The sequence below is a fragment of the Coregonus clupeaformis genome, chromosome 36 (assembly GCF_020615455.1).
Source record: "Coregonus clupeaformis isolate EN_2021a chromosome 36, ASM2061545v1, whole genome shotgun sequence".
Classification (NCBI taxonomy): Eukaryota; Metazoa; Chordata; class Actinopteri; order Salmoniformes; family Salmonidae; genus Coregonus; species Coregonus clupeaformis.
Window position 1 is genome coordinate 176,726 of NC_059227.1, and position 15,480 is coordinate 192,205.

At 42.3% G+C, this 15,480-nt stretch overlaps 1 protein-coding gene across 2 annotated transcripts in view; it reads right to left on the reverse strand.

Annotated features, from left to right (window-relative positions):
- The window catches only part of LOC121552417 (prospero homeobox protein 1-like), a 35,652-nt gene extending 22,502 nt beyond the window's left edge, over nucleotides 1-13,150 (reverse strand). Inside the window, exons 1-3 of one of the 2 annotated variants that reach the window (XM_041865344.2) lie at nucleotides 12,464-13,145; nucleotides 6,036-8,066; nucleotides 2,140-2,247 (exon numbers count right to left, since the gene is read on the reverse strand). In XM_041865344.2, coding sequence (XP_041721278.2) covers nucleotides 2,140-2,247; nucleotides 6,036-8,000 — 2,073 coding nt within the window. In that variant the 5' untranslated portion in view covers nucleotides 8,001-8,066; nucleotides 12,464-13,145. Of the gene's footprint in view, nucleotides 1-2,139; nucleotides 2,248-6,035; nucleotides 8,067-12,463 lie in introns of both variants that reach the window. The other variant, XM_045211223.1, reaches the window with a different exon arrangement.
- Between the last annotated feature and the right edge of the window lie 2,330 nt (nucleotides 13,151-15,480).

Genomic DNA, 15,480 nt, shown 5'->3' on the forward strand with positions numbered 1-15,480 from the left:
TATTAGTCAAGATCTTATTAGCTCTTAGAGCACATTTGTCTAATAATGCCACTCTCCTTGCCTTGCATCAGCTGGCCATGCCTAATTAGTTAGTCACTAGCGACTCCAAAGATGGTGGATGAATGAAGATGTCCCACTCATGCCGTTTACCATTGAAAATAATTAAGGGGTGGCTCTCCCATAGGCACCAATCCGATAGCAGCTGGGTCTGGTCTGTTTAGTTCATTGACTGTTTATGAACTGGCAGCTCCCATTCCCATATATGGAGACTATCTTAGCCATGCCACCTCCATTGTCCTCCACTGTTAACCAAGACAAAGACACTACAATCTTAATCCCCTTAACTATTTGACCTTGTTGTTTAAGTGTATGGTAATGCCATTCAATTTGAGATACCGGTCACACTTTATTTGGATAGTCCGGATAGTCCATTTGTAGATGCTCTACAGATTTTCATACTATTAACAAACTATCTGTTGACAAGCAAATGCTTGATAAGATTACGGTTAGGGTTAGGTTTAGGGTAAGGGTTAAGGTTAGGGTTAAGTTTAGGGTTAGGATAAGGGTTAGGGCTAGGGTTAGTAGATAGTTAGTTGAAATGTAACCGATGGTCTGTAGAGCATCTACAGATGGACTATCTAAATAAAGTATTACCGAGATACGTCCTTCAAAAGAAATTAGTCGGACTAGGATACTGATAAACAATGGGTTCAAATGTGCTAACCGCACTAGCTACCATACCAGGTGAATTTTGGACCACCAACAAAAATAGGAGAGACTATCATCCAGTCATAAAAAATACTGTGGCAGAGATTCTATTATCTATCATCTAAACTCAGGGAGTGAAAGCGGCCTATGCCCGCCTTGACAGTGAGAGTGCCACCCCCACCCCTCCACCCTCATCACAAACACACAAAACACACATCATCGCCCCTCCTAAAACTCGACGAGGGAGCTTGTCACGTGACCTGGGGGTTGTGGTTAGTAGTTGGTCACTATGGTGACAGAGGGGGCAGCTGGGGGAAAAAAAGGGACCTTATTCTGCTGATTTGAATAAGATAACCTGGATCTGTCACAGTGTTTACCCTCCTTATGGTCCGAGAGGGACGGAACAAAAACAACAACAACAACAACAACAAAACAAACAAGACACCAGCACATCTCTTGTGTAGCCTTGTTGCATTGTTCTCTGTTGTGCTGCTAACTTGTGCTTTGTTTGTTCACACCCTGGCCCTGTCCTCTAACCCCACATACCTCATGCTCATCCTTACCATTTCCCTACTCCGTCCTTCTCTCCTTCTTTCCCTCACTCCGTTCCCACCCTTACACCTGCTCAGATAACCCCTCCTGTTTCTCTGCACGCTATCCTATCATCTACCCCATGTCTACCCCTCCTTCATCGCACCCTCTCCAACCCTTTTACATGCTCCCCCAGTCCCTCTCCCTTCTAAATATTACCTATTACAACTTCCTCATCCTCTCTCTTTTGCATAAAGCCATGACTTAATAGGGGAAAGATCCTCATACAGAAGCATTGCAGCAAGACACACAAGAATACTCCATACTCCATACACCATGCATGTTACAACAGGCACTTCACGTTAGTACAGCACTATCCTGGAAGAACATCTCAGTGAGAAGAGTAATCGCTTCACTCAACTTTTAACTGTAGTCTGAGGTAAGTGCACAGGCATAGAAAAACACAAGAGCAAAAAAAAAGGAAGAAAAGACCAGGCATAGTGATCTGTCCTTACAGTTGTCACCGGGGGCAAGGACAGTCACTTCCGCTGGAAAGACAAAGGACAGACACAAAGACGGTGTTGAACACACCTGGACAGGTAGATAACTATGGAGACAGCTACAGGTAGACAGAGGAGTGCCAGCCCAAAGTATGTTTTCATGAGCTTCATGTAGCAGATCTAGGATCAGCTTACACTCACCAAATTCCTACCATAACCACTGGGTAAATAATTAAGTTTAGGATTTTGGGAGGGTAAACTGATCTTAGATCAGTGCCCAAGGGCAACTTCTACTTCAAGGAGCAACATTAGTCTAGGGCCTACGTCATCCTACTCCTTTCATGATGATAGAGGTGGAAAGGTGAAAGGTGAAAGGTTGGGGTGCCGGGGTGTGGCTCACCTTGACGTCGGAGAAGAACATCTTGAGCATGTTGGAGCTGGGGTAACGAGCGTAGAAGAACATGAGCTTCGCCTTCTTCAGGTGGTTGGGGGAGAGACCCTCCTGAATCTGAACATGGCTGCCGTCAAGGAAATATACCATTCTTTGGAGGGGAAATTATAATTAAAATGGCTGACCTTGCAATCTGAGCAATGTGTAAACTTGACCTACAACCACTGCTATTTCAGATTATGTGTTTTTAATATAACTAATGTGTAATTAACATGCACTTAATGTACAATAATTAGCTAGTTAATTGTTTTCCTTGAAGACTATAATATATATAGGCCAAACCAATATTATGCGTTTAACATTCATTGTTTTAGGATAACAATAGCACTGGAGAAGGGTAGGGCTGATCTTGAATCAGTTGTTAGTTGTTAGGGAGTAGTGAGTGAACCAGGGCCAAACCATTTGCTTGCGATTAGCATCCACTCCGAATCAGGTGTGAGCGCGTCACAGTAAATAAAACGTTGGCCAGCGCCACAGCTGGTGCCTTTACATAAGGAGCTCATTTCACAGTCAAAGTAAGCAAACGCCATTCCCTCTTACCCTCATCATACCCCCCTCCAACCTCCACCCAAAAAAAGGAAGAAACAAATGAGAAATTTGCATATCACAGACAAAGAAAGCAGTTAACACTGGTTATGAGAGAGGAGCCTAATGGCTTGGCGACAAGACATTACAACTAAAGACAGGATCTACTGACGTAACATTGGCTTCATATTGATGTAAAAACAAGGTTTTAAAGGGACAACCCGTACGAAGTTTCTAAGTGCCTTGTCTCTCTATAACAGAGCTGTAGACCTTATTCATTTAAAATACACACGTCATAGATTTTAGAAACTAAGGTTTTCCAAGGGAAGTCTCAGGAGGAAGGAGGGGGTGGTTGGGGGGGCACATTGAACGATAGAGTTGTTTCAACCTCATTTACACCCCCTTCCTCCCCCTGCTCCTCCCACAGCCTCCAGCCTCCGTAGTGCTGCCAAACCTTGGGAGGAGGAGGAGGGAGGAGGAGGAAGAGGGGCTCCAAGGCAGTGAACCCATCCAGTGATAGGCGCTGCATCCCTGGAACACATCTGTGCTGCGGACGGGCCCAAGCCATTTCCACGGTGAATTAACGGCTGTATAATTCAGCTAATATCAATCTGGGGCTAAGACATTGAAAAGAGATGAGCTACATATAAAACCCAGAGCAGAATGAAAAAGGTCTCTGTCCTCGAGCGGAAAGCAATCAGTAGTAACTATTATCTCTTGAACCGACAAATAAAGGGCTACTCTGTAGGTCTGTATGTATGTCCAACAATAGGGAGGGAGGGCCAATGGGGAGAACCCTGGCAGGCTAAACGTATTCCGACAGGCCTGGCCAAAAGAGCAGCCCTCCACTCTCCACACCACACCATCTGCTCCAAGAGCGAGGGATACAATGGCCCCACAGAGAGAGCAAGAGAGCGAGAGAGAGAGAGAGAGAGAGAGAGAGAGAGAGAGAGAGAGAGAGAGAGAGAGAGAGAGAGAGAGAGAGAGAGAGAGAGAGAGAGAAGCGAGAGAGAGAGAAGCGAGAGAGAGAGAGAGAAGCGGGCAAGGTGGCTTGCTGCTGTAAAGACACAATCATGTCAGTCCTATAAGACTGGGCTTTCCCAATGAGACTACTACGCTCTCGCTTCTAAATCAAAATAATTCAAAACTAATGACAATCACATCATTACATAGATTACTTTTCTATATAATTAAATACATTATTTTTAAGTCGCAAAAATCTATAAACACAGGATCTTCTCCCTATGCTTCACCATCAAGCACACAATCAAGCAACAGTGAATCTTGATTAATTAATATCTCTCACAGCTTGCAAATGTAATAGTGATTGGACTTGGGGTGACACACGGCTATTATTTAGCCATGTTGGTGCCTTTGTACCAGCTGGCCTAGTGTTCTCTGAGCACATCCTACAAGTCATCATCATTCTCTACAGCACTTCCCCAAAACCTCAAAGTCAAGAGAGAAAATAGCTGCTCCACTTCCTCATTTCAGGTGTAAGGACAATATACACCGATGAACTTTAACAAACCCCACAAAATGTCTGACAATCTGTGCCGTCTTTAGTTGTTGGAGCCGTGAAATTAACCTGTGGCGAAAAATAAAATGAATTTGTAACACATGGCCGTGTTGTTCTAACTATTCTTCCCATTAAAGGGAGTACATCTATTAATGCCCCATAATTATAAACGCCACATGAGAAAAAAAGCATCTGGCATATGAAGTTATTGTTTTAATTGTTTTACTCTCTCTCTCTCTCTCTCTCTCTCTCTCTCTCTCTCTCTCTCTCTCTCTCTCTCTCTCTCTCTCTCTCTCTCTCTCTCTCTCTCTCTCTCTCTCTCTCTCTCTCTCTCTCTCTCTCTCTCTCTCTCTCTCTCTCTCTCTTTCTCTCTCTCTCTCTCAGAGTAGCAGAGGATTATGGATCTCTGGGAAGTGCTCCCCCTTTGGTCAGAAGACAAAATAAGGCACCGTAATGAAAGTAAAACAGCTCGCTGCAAACACCTGTTAACGTCCGTTTCAAAGAAAAGACAGGGAGGAGGGGGTGAGAAAGATAAAACATTTATAAAAAAATTTACTGAGTACTCAGGCGAACCCTATCTCCCACACACACACAAACACACACAAAGGCCGAGCCCTGAGGTGACACACATCAGCACTAACATACAGTAGCCATACAGTAGCATCAATGTTAGATGCATTCATCAATTTCTAACTTTTAGACACAGACAAGTAAAATAAAAACTTGCTCACTGTCAATTCTCAGTAGTTGCTGTCAGACAGCCAAAACATGTCCAAGCCTTTAATACCATAGATACACTGAGTGTACAAAATATTAAGGGCACCTGCTCTTTCCATGACATAGACTGACCAGGTGAATCCAGGTGAAAGCGATGATCGCTTATTGATGTCACTGGTTAAATCCACTTCAATTAGTGTAGATGAAGGGGAGGAGACAGGTGAAATAATTATTTTTAAGCCTTGAGACAATTGAGACATGGATTGTGTATGTGTGCCATGGGAAGCGTTGGAGTCAACATGGGCCAGCATCCTTGTGGAACGCTTTCAACACCTTGTAGTCCATCCCACAACGAATTGAGACTGTTCTGAGAGCAAAAGGGGGGCTTGCAACTTAATATTAGGAAGGTGTTCTTAATGTTTTGTATACTCAGTGTATACTGTATATGTGTGTGTCATTGATATAACATTTTCAGTGATAGTAATCACACAAAATAACTGCTACGGAAGCTTCATGAGTGAAAGGTCTTTGCAAAGACAGATCTGAATGGTAGAGGGGTAGCCTATTTAGGAGAATGGGGCTAACTGCCTCAGTTGAGCTATTAGCCTCAGTTAAGGCTATTAGCCTCAGTTGAGGCTATTAGGCCCAGTCCCAGTGGGTTGAATGTGATCCTCCCATAGGAACCTTAGCTCTTTATCTGCAGCCCATGATTGGGGTACACAGGGGTTAAACTATAGATGTCAATATAGACAGCCATTGTGCTCAACTTCAGCTTCCTATAGCTTTTGGCTCTTTCAGTCATGTTTCAAATGGGAATCAGGGCTAGAAATGTCGTGGAGACATTATCTGACCAATGGTAGAGTGACTAGAGTGCTTTTAACCATTTAGTAGAGCGAAAGGTATGATCAAATAAAAAAGAGGGGTGTTTTTGAGAGAACTGAAAGTGTGGTGATTTAGCAATAATATGCAATAGTCACACTATCTAAGATGAACAAGCAGCCCTTCTATAGCATCTCTAACTCTCTCTCCTACTCATGCCCCTCCCTCCCCGCCTTCCTCCCTCTCTCAGTGTGGTGAAGGATACGGTGCTGCCTGAGTATGGTGAGATGTCGTTCATGTCGCTCATGTCTCCACACTCTGACTTGATGAGGGACAGGGAGAGCCCCTCTGCGGTGCTCCTGGGGTGGGTCGGAGAGAGCGACCGGTGGTGGTGCCCCATGTGGTGCCCTGATGACATTTTGGTCCGCAGGCTGGTGGTCTCCATGGACAGGTCAATGGAGTCTGGGGAGGAGCGGTCCTTCCCTGGGTAACCCCCGGAGGGTGGGCCCAGAGGTCTCTGGAAGGGGTAGCCCATGAGAGGCAGGGGAAAGGGGTGGCGGAAAGAAGGGGGGCTGAAGCCCATGGAGGCAGAGAGGGAGGAGGGGTGTAGGGAGGGGTGGTGATGGCCCCCGTGGGCGCCCACGGCTGAGGACTGGTGATGGTGCTCCGTTTGGGTCTTCCTCACCACCAGGGGCAGCGCCTCCGTCTGGTCATTGGCGCCGGGCACAGGTATGCCGCCGAATGAGTCCAGGGGATTGGGAACGATGACGTCGCCAAAGCACTGCAGGCGCTGGTTGGCTGTGTGGAGGTTGGAGCCCTTGCCGTTGACACCAAACCTCTCTGGGGGCATGGGGAGGGGCGGGAAGACCTGGGGGGGTGTGGGGTGCGGGGGCTTGGTAAACACCTTGACCACTGTTTCCACCACCTGGTTCATTGCCGAGTTGAGCTCCTGTTTCAGCGTCTCAGCCAGCAGCTTGCCCTCTGCATGATGCATGGAGGAGGAGGGGCCCTGACCAGGACCTTTCCCCCGGACAAGCACCTCTCTCCTGAGCTTATCCCCCTCAGCCAGCAGGGCCTGCTCCTGGAGCAACGCCCTTGCCCGGTCCAGGAAGTGTCCCGGATCCTGGTCTGACATCTCATTGTCGGAACGGTGTGTCCGATCATCTCCCCCAGCATCAGACCTCCCGGCGCTGTCCTCAGACATGTTGCCCAGGTCATGGGCCAGGTCGTGCTCTGAGTCGTCTGTGGAGTCGTAGATCTGGAAGAACTTCTCCTGCAGCTGGCGCAGCTGCTTCTGCATGTCCTCCAGCTGCAGCTTCAGCTGCTTGCGCTCCTCCTGCTTCTGCTCTTTACGCTGGCACACCAGCTGGGTGAAGCTCTGCTGCTGCTGCTGGGGAAGGCGCTGCTTCCTTTTGTTCTCCCGGCTGCACAATTCTCCCCTGGGGCTGGGCGGCTGTGGGGGGCAGTCCATCTCCATCTCTCTGTCCCTGTCAGCGTCCATCTCTCGCTCCCTCTCCCGTTCACGTTGTTCCAGTTCGTGGTCCCGCTCTCCGAGGTGGCGTGTGGGCACCACCACGCTGGGCGAGTGGCTCATGCCCCGGATTATGTTCTCCACGCGGGCGCGCTTGGCCCGGAGGTGCTCGTCGTTGAGGCGCTCCAGGTCGAAGGCGCCCAGAGCCGGGGGACGGCCAAAGGGGAACAGGCACTCCTGGGGGCTGTCCTGGGACGAATTACTGCATGCGTCCTCCTGGGGAGCTTCGGAACCCCCACTGGAGAGGCCCGACCTGGGGAACTCCCCATCCCCTCTCTCTCCTCTCTCCCCCCTCTCCCCTCTCTCTCCTCCTCCGTTCTTGGCCATGTTACTCTTGAGGAGCTGGGAGATGATAGTGGCACTCGGGAAGGGCATCATGGCGTCTTCATACGAGTTGGCTCTCTTCAGGAGCTTCCGGAGCACGTTGGACTTGGACTCGCTGTCGGTTGCTGTGACGACCCCGGCGTGGCCGTGCGGCTGCACCATGGAGCAGTCCATGGAGTCTGCATCGGAGCCATGGTGGTAGGAGTTGAGAGAGTTCATAGCACCGAAGATGGCTGCTTTGGCACGGGCGATGTCGGCGCTGGTTGTGGCTGCTGCGTTGGCGGCGTTGCTGCCCACAGTCCTCTTCACGCCAATGTCCACTCGTCTTCTCTTGGTCTGTCTGCTCAGGAGGGAGTCACTGTAATGGTCCGGCATCACGGGCTGCTGCTATTGGGCCATATCCCACAAAGCCACTCCTCTAGGACCACTGCTGAATGACACCTGTAGAATGAAAACATAAAGGAAACATTTATTGATTCATTGAAGAGGATTAATCATTTCCTTTAAAATGCCACCATGTTGTCTGATATCAAAACATGACATGAAATATTACCTTTTCGGTAACACGTTAACCTTGTCATAACCATGTCATAATATGTCACAACAGCTGACATAACTTGTCATAACCTGTCATAACACTGTCATGACCCATATATTTACACCTGTTGTGACATATATTGTGTTATTTTATGGCTTGTTATGACACCTACATAAGAGTGTCAAAACCCACATTTATTGTAATGTGTTTCTTCCCTGTCAAGAAGCTTCATTTCGTTTGAAAATGTATTTCTTAAGTCCTTTGTTGTTGTTGTAATGAATTCTTTACAGTCATGTTTTTTTTTCATCATATTTTAAATAACTTGCAGAAAATAGACTTTATGACACTGTCATGAAGCATTATGACCATCCTGTGTCACTTTACTTGGACTAAGAAAATACACTTTATGACACTGTCAAGAAGCATTATCACCATCATAATCATATAGGCCAGATAGGCCTATCATGTACATGCCCTTGTGTCAGTCATCAGTCAAAAATAGGGTGTCTTGTCCTGCTCCTGAAACTGTGGTATAGGGTGCCATTTCAGACACACCCTACATTTTCCCTTGTCTGTCCCCTGTTCCACACTGCCTGCCTGTGCAACACTGAACCAGTTCCCACGCAACACAAAGCTGCATAAAATTATGATAATTACTTAAGTACTTGTCCTCATTTCCATGTTTGTTCGCTTCAAGCCGGCACAGAAAACCATTAACTCAAAGACTAAAGAGAAAGGCTGAGGTTGGATTAAGTATACCACAACGACACAGTAAACACAGTGGAACTATTGCTGTCTTAATTACAATCTCTTCTCCTCAGTCATCAGTAGGTAATTTACATTTTAGGCTACATTTTAGGCTACATTTTAGTAATTTAGATTAGAAGTTGCCCATACCCAAATATTTTGGACATTCACGTCCAAAAGTCACTTTCTACCATGGGCAAATATGTATGGAAAGGGGTGTGGTCAAAAAGTGATTGAACTCAAATGGAACGACCCTATATGCACTTAATTAAGACACCCTATTTAGTGCATATAGAGTCGTTCCATTTGATTTCAATCACTTTTTGACCACCCCCCTTCATACGTATTTGCCCATGGTAGAAAGTGACTTTTGGACATGAATGTCAAAAATATTTGGAGATAGAGGTGCTCAAAGTTTGACCATTATGCATACCCCACCCTACCATGAGACATCCATTTCTTCATCACTTGAAAATATAAACGGTTGAATTTTATATAATTTAAAAAGTTACAAACAAGGTTGTTAAACTATTTTGTAATTTCTTAAAAATAAAAAATAATAATACAAAATATGTACTTTTTTAACCTTTAACGTCAATTATCAAAAAATGCATGAAGTCCGATTTATTTTTCCTTTTCCCATGTTGTAGATTAGACCCGGTTTTACATAATCTTAGGTGTTTGTGTTGTGTCCGCTAATCGCTTGAGATGCAGAATTCTCTTGATGGGTGGGTGTAATTTAAGTCATAGAAATAGAATTCATAGAATGACATATACTGTATATCCCTTCAGATCACTGGAATTTAGCTGGTACCTCATTGACATTTTAATTGAATTCAAATTTGAACATCAAATTGCTACCACAAAGATGGCCGCTGGTCCACCCAATGTTGAATGTCAACTTAAATGGGGATGTGTATTCTATTATCTTTATTTCTATGATTTCAATAGGTTTCCTATGGAAGATTGACAGTATAATTTTTTATAACTGATATTCCCATTCAAGTCAACATTCTCTGATGTGTGGACCTCCAACCATCTTTGTGCTACCATTTGAAAGTTGAACACATGCTGTCTCTCAACCTATGGTGGGCACCACACAAACAACTCAGATGATGTTAAATGTACAATCTTTTTGATAATTGATGTTTAAGGTAAAAAAAATGAATACAAAAAACAGTTTTTTAAATAAATTATAAAATAGTTTGACAACCCTGTTTGTAAGCTTTTAAATTATATAAAACTCAGCCGTTTATATTTTACAGTGATGAAGACATGGATATCTCATGGTAGGGTGGGGCACCTCTATCTCCAAAATGTTTTGGCATTCAGGTCCAATAAGTTACTTTCTGACCACTTCTACCATGGGCAAATATGTATAGAAAGTTTTGTTCAAATCAAAAGGGAGCGGTCAAAAAGTGATTGAAATCAAATGGAACGACCCTATAATACAGTAAGTGTATTCATCCAAACCACATATCACACCCATTTCAAGTGTTATAATACTTTTATCATTACAAGTGCAGCAAACTGTTTGAGATAGGCGTATTACTGTATTATCAAGCAATACAAGAGAAACATGCAGTAAGATGTATTTAGCACATTATTGGTGAAACTAAAAGAAAAAGAAACAAGGTTGGGGAAGCTTGACAGATTAAAAAAAAAAATTCATTGCAGAAAGAAGTCTGGCAAAATAAAAGGAAATATATTACACAGACTAAACAAATATTGGTCTATATTAAAAGCATGCCTGTGTCTGAATATGACAAATGGCTCTGGCTCAACTCTCTCCATCCATCCATCTCCAGTAGTTCAAACAAGGGTGATATATCTCCAAGAAACTTTGCCTTGGGTGCCACAAGACCTTAACAATGGGCCATGTCGTTATCGCTTGAAATAACTTTTAGTCCCGTGTAGCTCAGTTGGTAGAGCATGGCGTTTGCAACGCCAGGGTTGTGGATTCGATTCCCACGGGGGGCCAGTATGAAAAAAAAAATGTATGCACTCACTGACTGTAAGTCGCTCTAGATAAGAGCGTCTGCTAAATGACTAAAATGTAAATAAAGCCGCCAGCACCTGTCGTTTCCGATGGCGCACCTGCCCCCCATTGCCCATGCGCAGTCTATTACTTGGAATACCTTTCAACGATTTCAAGGAAATATGAGCGCAGTTGAACAATAAGCTACACTCATCTCTCGAGCCCTTTTAATCCCCCCTCGCTCCTTTTCCCAGGATCTTTACAACTCTGAGAGAGAGAGAACGGGGAACCATGAAGGTAAAATATATATATATGTTCATAACCCTTTGGATTTGTAACAGAGCAAAGTAACTATTCAAGCAAGTCTATGACTGAAAATACAAAATATGACAATAACATAGCCTGCTAGACTTTAGCCAACAAAAATTGTGAGAGCGGGGTGATGAGGGTGGTTTTGACTAGAAAGGACCCACTGGGCACATATGTCAATTCAATTTCTATTCCACGTTGGTTCAACGTAATTTCTTTGAAATTATGTGTAAACAAGGTTGAGTCAACCAGTATGTGCCCAGTGGGGATAGGCTGCAGATTTAGCCAGATTTGACTTTTCTTAGCAGTTTTGGAGAACTTAGGCAGCAGTTTAGGATAATTTAAGTAGAAGGTTAAGATAATTAGGTTAAGGTCAGGAAAAGGGTTAGGGTTAGCTAAAATGCAAAACAATAATAATTATAATAATAATAATAAAGACATTTGACAAAAGCTGTTTCCTTTATAGCCATGACCAGGTTGTGTGCGTCTGTGCCAAATATCCCTGTTGTCTCCATAGTGTGCACTTTGGACGTTTTTTCCTTCAGCAACATTTGCTCATTCTTGGCACTATCATCAACATTTCAAGCAGCCAGCGAACCACAATAAATTATACCAGGGAAACAGTTACCCCACTATTAGACTGAAACCTAGGCTACAATTCAATGAGTAGTTTACATTTATCTGATATGATATATATATATATATATATATATATATATATATATATATATATATATATATATATATATATATGATATTAATAGTGATAAAGCCAAGCTTGATAACATCGAAACGATTCACAAGCTTATAACACTGAATGAATAAGAATACACACAACAAAGACCATATACGAGACTTGAAGGTGTAGCCCACACAGATTCAAAGATAATGGACTTCAGCCTTTGATCAAATCAAACCAACTCCGACAACCTTGAACGTCTTTAGCCTATATGCCAAAAAAAAAACATTTATTCAAAATTAACAAACTTAAAAAGACAGTAACTTACTTTTAAAAGTTAGAAATGAACTGTCTGTGATTTAGAAGGAGAAAATTAATATGCACATCATCTTCATTAAAATGACCAACTTTGTCACACTTTAGGTGAAAGAAAAACAATTCAGCCTAATAATATCATAAAAGGCAGCTAACGTTGTCTTTCATCAGAATAAATTCTGCTGTTTCTCGTTTTGATTTGTTTTTCCGCCCACCGAACACACGCGACGTAAAAGAACAAGAGGGAGGTATCTGAGGACAAGGTTACTTACCCGCAGATGAAGGGAAAGGCAAGCTCTTTTTTACTGCTGAAAAAGAATACGGACTACGGAGTCTTCCCAGTGAAACGTTGAATATTATAATTTCTCAGGGAAGGAAGAGCAGGAGTAAAGTGAGTGATGAGCTCGACCGTAGAATATAAAAAAATATATATAAAAGAGCTTTTGCTCCGCTCTCCTCTATCCTCTCCTCTCGAGACTGAAAGACCGTGGTGATTATGTCATAGCAGCTTGCGGAGGCGCACGCAAAGCAGAGCTTTGATGCTCGAGCTCTCCTCCACCAACAAGATTCACTTTAAGACACAGCTGAAGGAAACAGGAAGACGGCGCGTCATAAGCTTGGTGATGTAACGGATCTCACCTACCAATAAGAACTGTCCATCGTGTCCGGAGGAGTACAATGCACTGAACTTGACCGAGGAATGGGACTTCGACAGACAAACAAATATCTTATAGCTTTCTTTAGAAATAAGTGATTGAATATGTAAAAGAACCTCATTTTGAATTAGCTTATCGTATTGTGATACTGTCAATAGGCCTAATGTTTGCATAAACATTCATTTTATGGACATATTATTGTGGACATATGATAATAGTTAATATTTTAAGACACAACATTTATATTTTAAATGTCACGAATACGTGCTTATGTAATTTTAAACTAATGTTTAACGGTATCCATTAAAAACACACATTACTCACTAATTTTACGCAACATATTTTCTATTAGTTTTTTATTTCCAAGTTTGCCATTCGATAAGAGATTCATTTTCGTGTCTCAATTAGGCTTATTGAGTTGTGTTTTGTGCAACATCATCCTTGTACCAAAAATAAGATTAACTTTGTGCGTCTCCTGAGTCCAGGGGTTGAACGTGACATTGCGCCCTGGGGCTCAGAAAGGCATGATGTCGATATAGCACTACCCTCGTTTGATTTACGGACCACAGACCAACATGCTAACGTTTGAATACACTATATCATGGAATGTCAAACCGTAGCTTATGTAATTATTAGGTTATTGCCTGATAACACTGTCCAGAGTCATCTCAAATATGAGTTTATGTTACATTTTATTTCATTCACAGGTATTTCTGTCACGGAGTGAGACAAAATTCCATCTCTCTGTTTCACTGCATATTAGGCTAATACTATATTTACAACTGAGCAAATATCAATGTGTGTCTTTTAGTATAGCCTATGCATTTAAGTGGTCAATTTAGATGATCAATTATAGGCTACTTAATCCTCACATATTATGTTTGATATTTGGCATTTGACATTTAGGCAATTAGTCAGGTGTCTCAAATTAAAATATACAGAGGGGAAAATGTAAGGCCAAGAATTCCAAAGGACAAAGTGAAATCTTTCTGCAGCAAACCTCTTGCAAACTAAACACCTAACCAGCACCTAATCAATTGAATAGGCATATCATCCACTTCAACATATTTGTGATTTATAGCCTAATGAATTTCAGTGTACAATTTTCACGCATGTTTGTAGTGTACATTTAATATCTGAACCCGTCTTCTGTAAAATAATCTAATGTCATTAGCCCTAGTTTCATATGTGTTCATAGGCTATATATTTTAAACATAATGTGTGAATAGTATGATTTGTTATTTTGATATATGATTTCTAATGGTTTATTAAGTCGTGTGTTGAAACATTTTTCAACAGGCTCCTCTTAATGCAGAATATTTTGCAGTGTATCCATGACCTTCATTCTGCAACATTAATGGATATTGGACGCTATACCACATTATACTGTGAATTTGACAGTAGCTTACAGGCAGCTCGGTGGCAAGTAAAATTCAGGATTTCATATTACAGTACACCTACTGCAATATAAATACAGTATCAAAGAAAGTACTGTCTAATGATACACATTACAATGCCGTAAAATTGACTGTATTATACAGTTTAAAAATGCTACCATAATTGGAAAGAATGAATGAATGAAATTCATTGAGGGAGGGGAGGGGTTTGTATTTCACAGTATTTTATTTTAATTACAAGGGATTGATGCAACCAGGTTGTCTGCTAGGTAAAGTGTTTACACATTACAGCATATGAATGATATATATATATATATATATATATATATATATATATCACTTGCACCTTTAGAGGCCTTAACATAGGCTTCCAAACTGGCAGTGACTACAGGGCAAAACAGACCTAAAGGACATTGCAAAATGCTCAAGTATTTAAGGTTAAAGACTTGCTGCCACTCCAATCTGTCCCCTATACAAATTGATGTGGCACTATAACCACATAGGAGTTAAATCGGTCAGATTCTCACGTGCCTCTTACAAGGCAAGCCTCAAAATATATTAATGAGCCATAAACAACAATACCATGCACCAACTAGTGGTCAAAAGGTTTTTCGTTGCTCCAAAGATAGGCATTGTACCATATTCTGTTGGATGGAATTACAGTACTATTCGAAATACATCAGCAATTATTTCCCCACAAACAACATTTTCTCACGATGCACCATCATTTACAGTATGCTGCCGTAAACCGTTTCAGAGTATTTTACATTTACATTTTAGTCATTTAGCAGACGCTCTTATCCAGAGCGACTTACAGTTAGTGAGTGCATTCATTTTCATTCTGGCCACCGTGGGAAACAAACCCACAACCCTGGCGTTGCAAGCGCCATGCTCTACCAACTGAGCTACAGGATTGATAATACCCCAAATAACCTATAATTTACAGTTTTCCGTTACAGTGTAGGCTACTTCTTATTGTGGCGGACACTACTTTCACATGCACTGAAGTCACTGTTAATACGATCTTATCGGAATCAGGAATGTGGTTATCCATCAATGTGAAGACATATGTCCCCTGAATTATTTATATTTCTAGAGGAGCTTTAAACATAAGTGTAAATTATTATTATTATTATTATTATTATTATTATTATTATTATTATTATTATTATTATTATTATTATGTAGCCTAGGTCTAATGCTTATGAAACTAAAAAGTATTTATCAACTGAGACT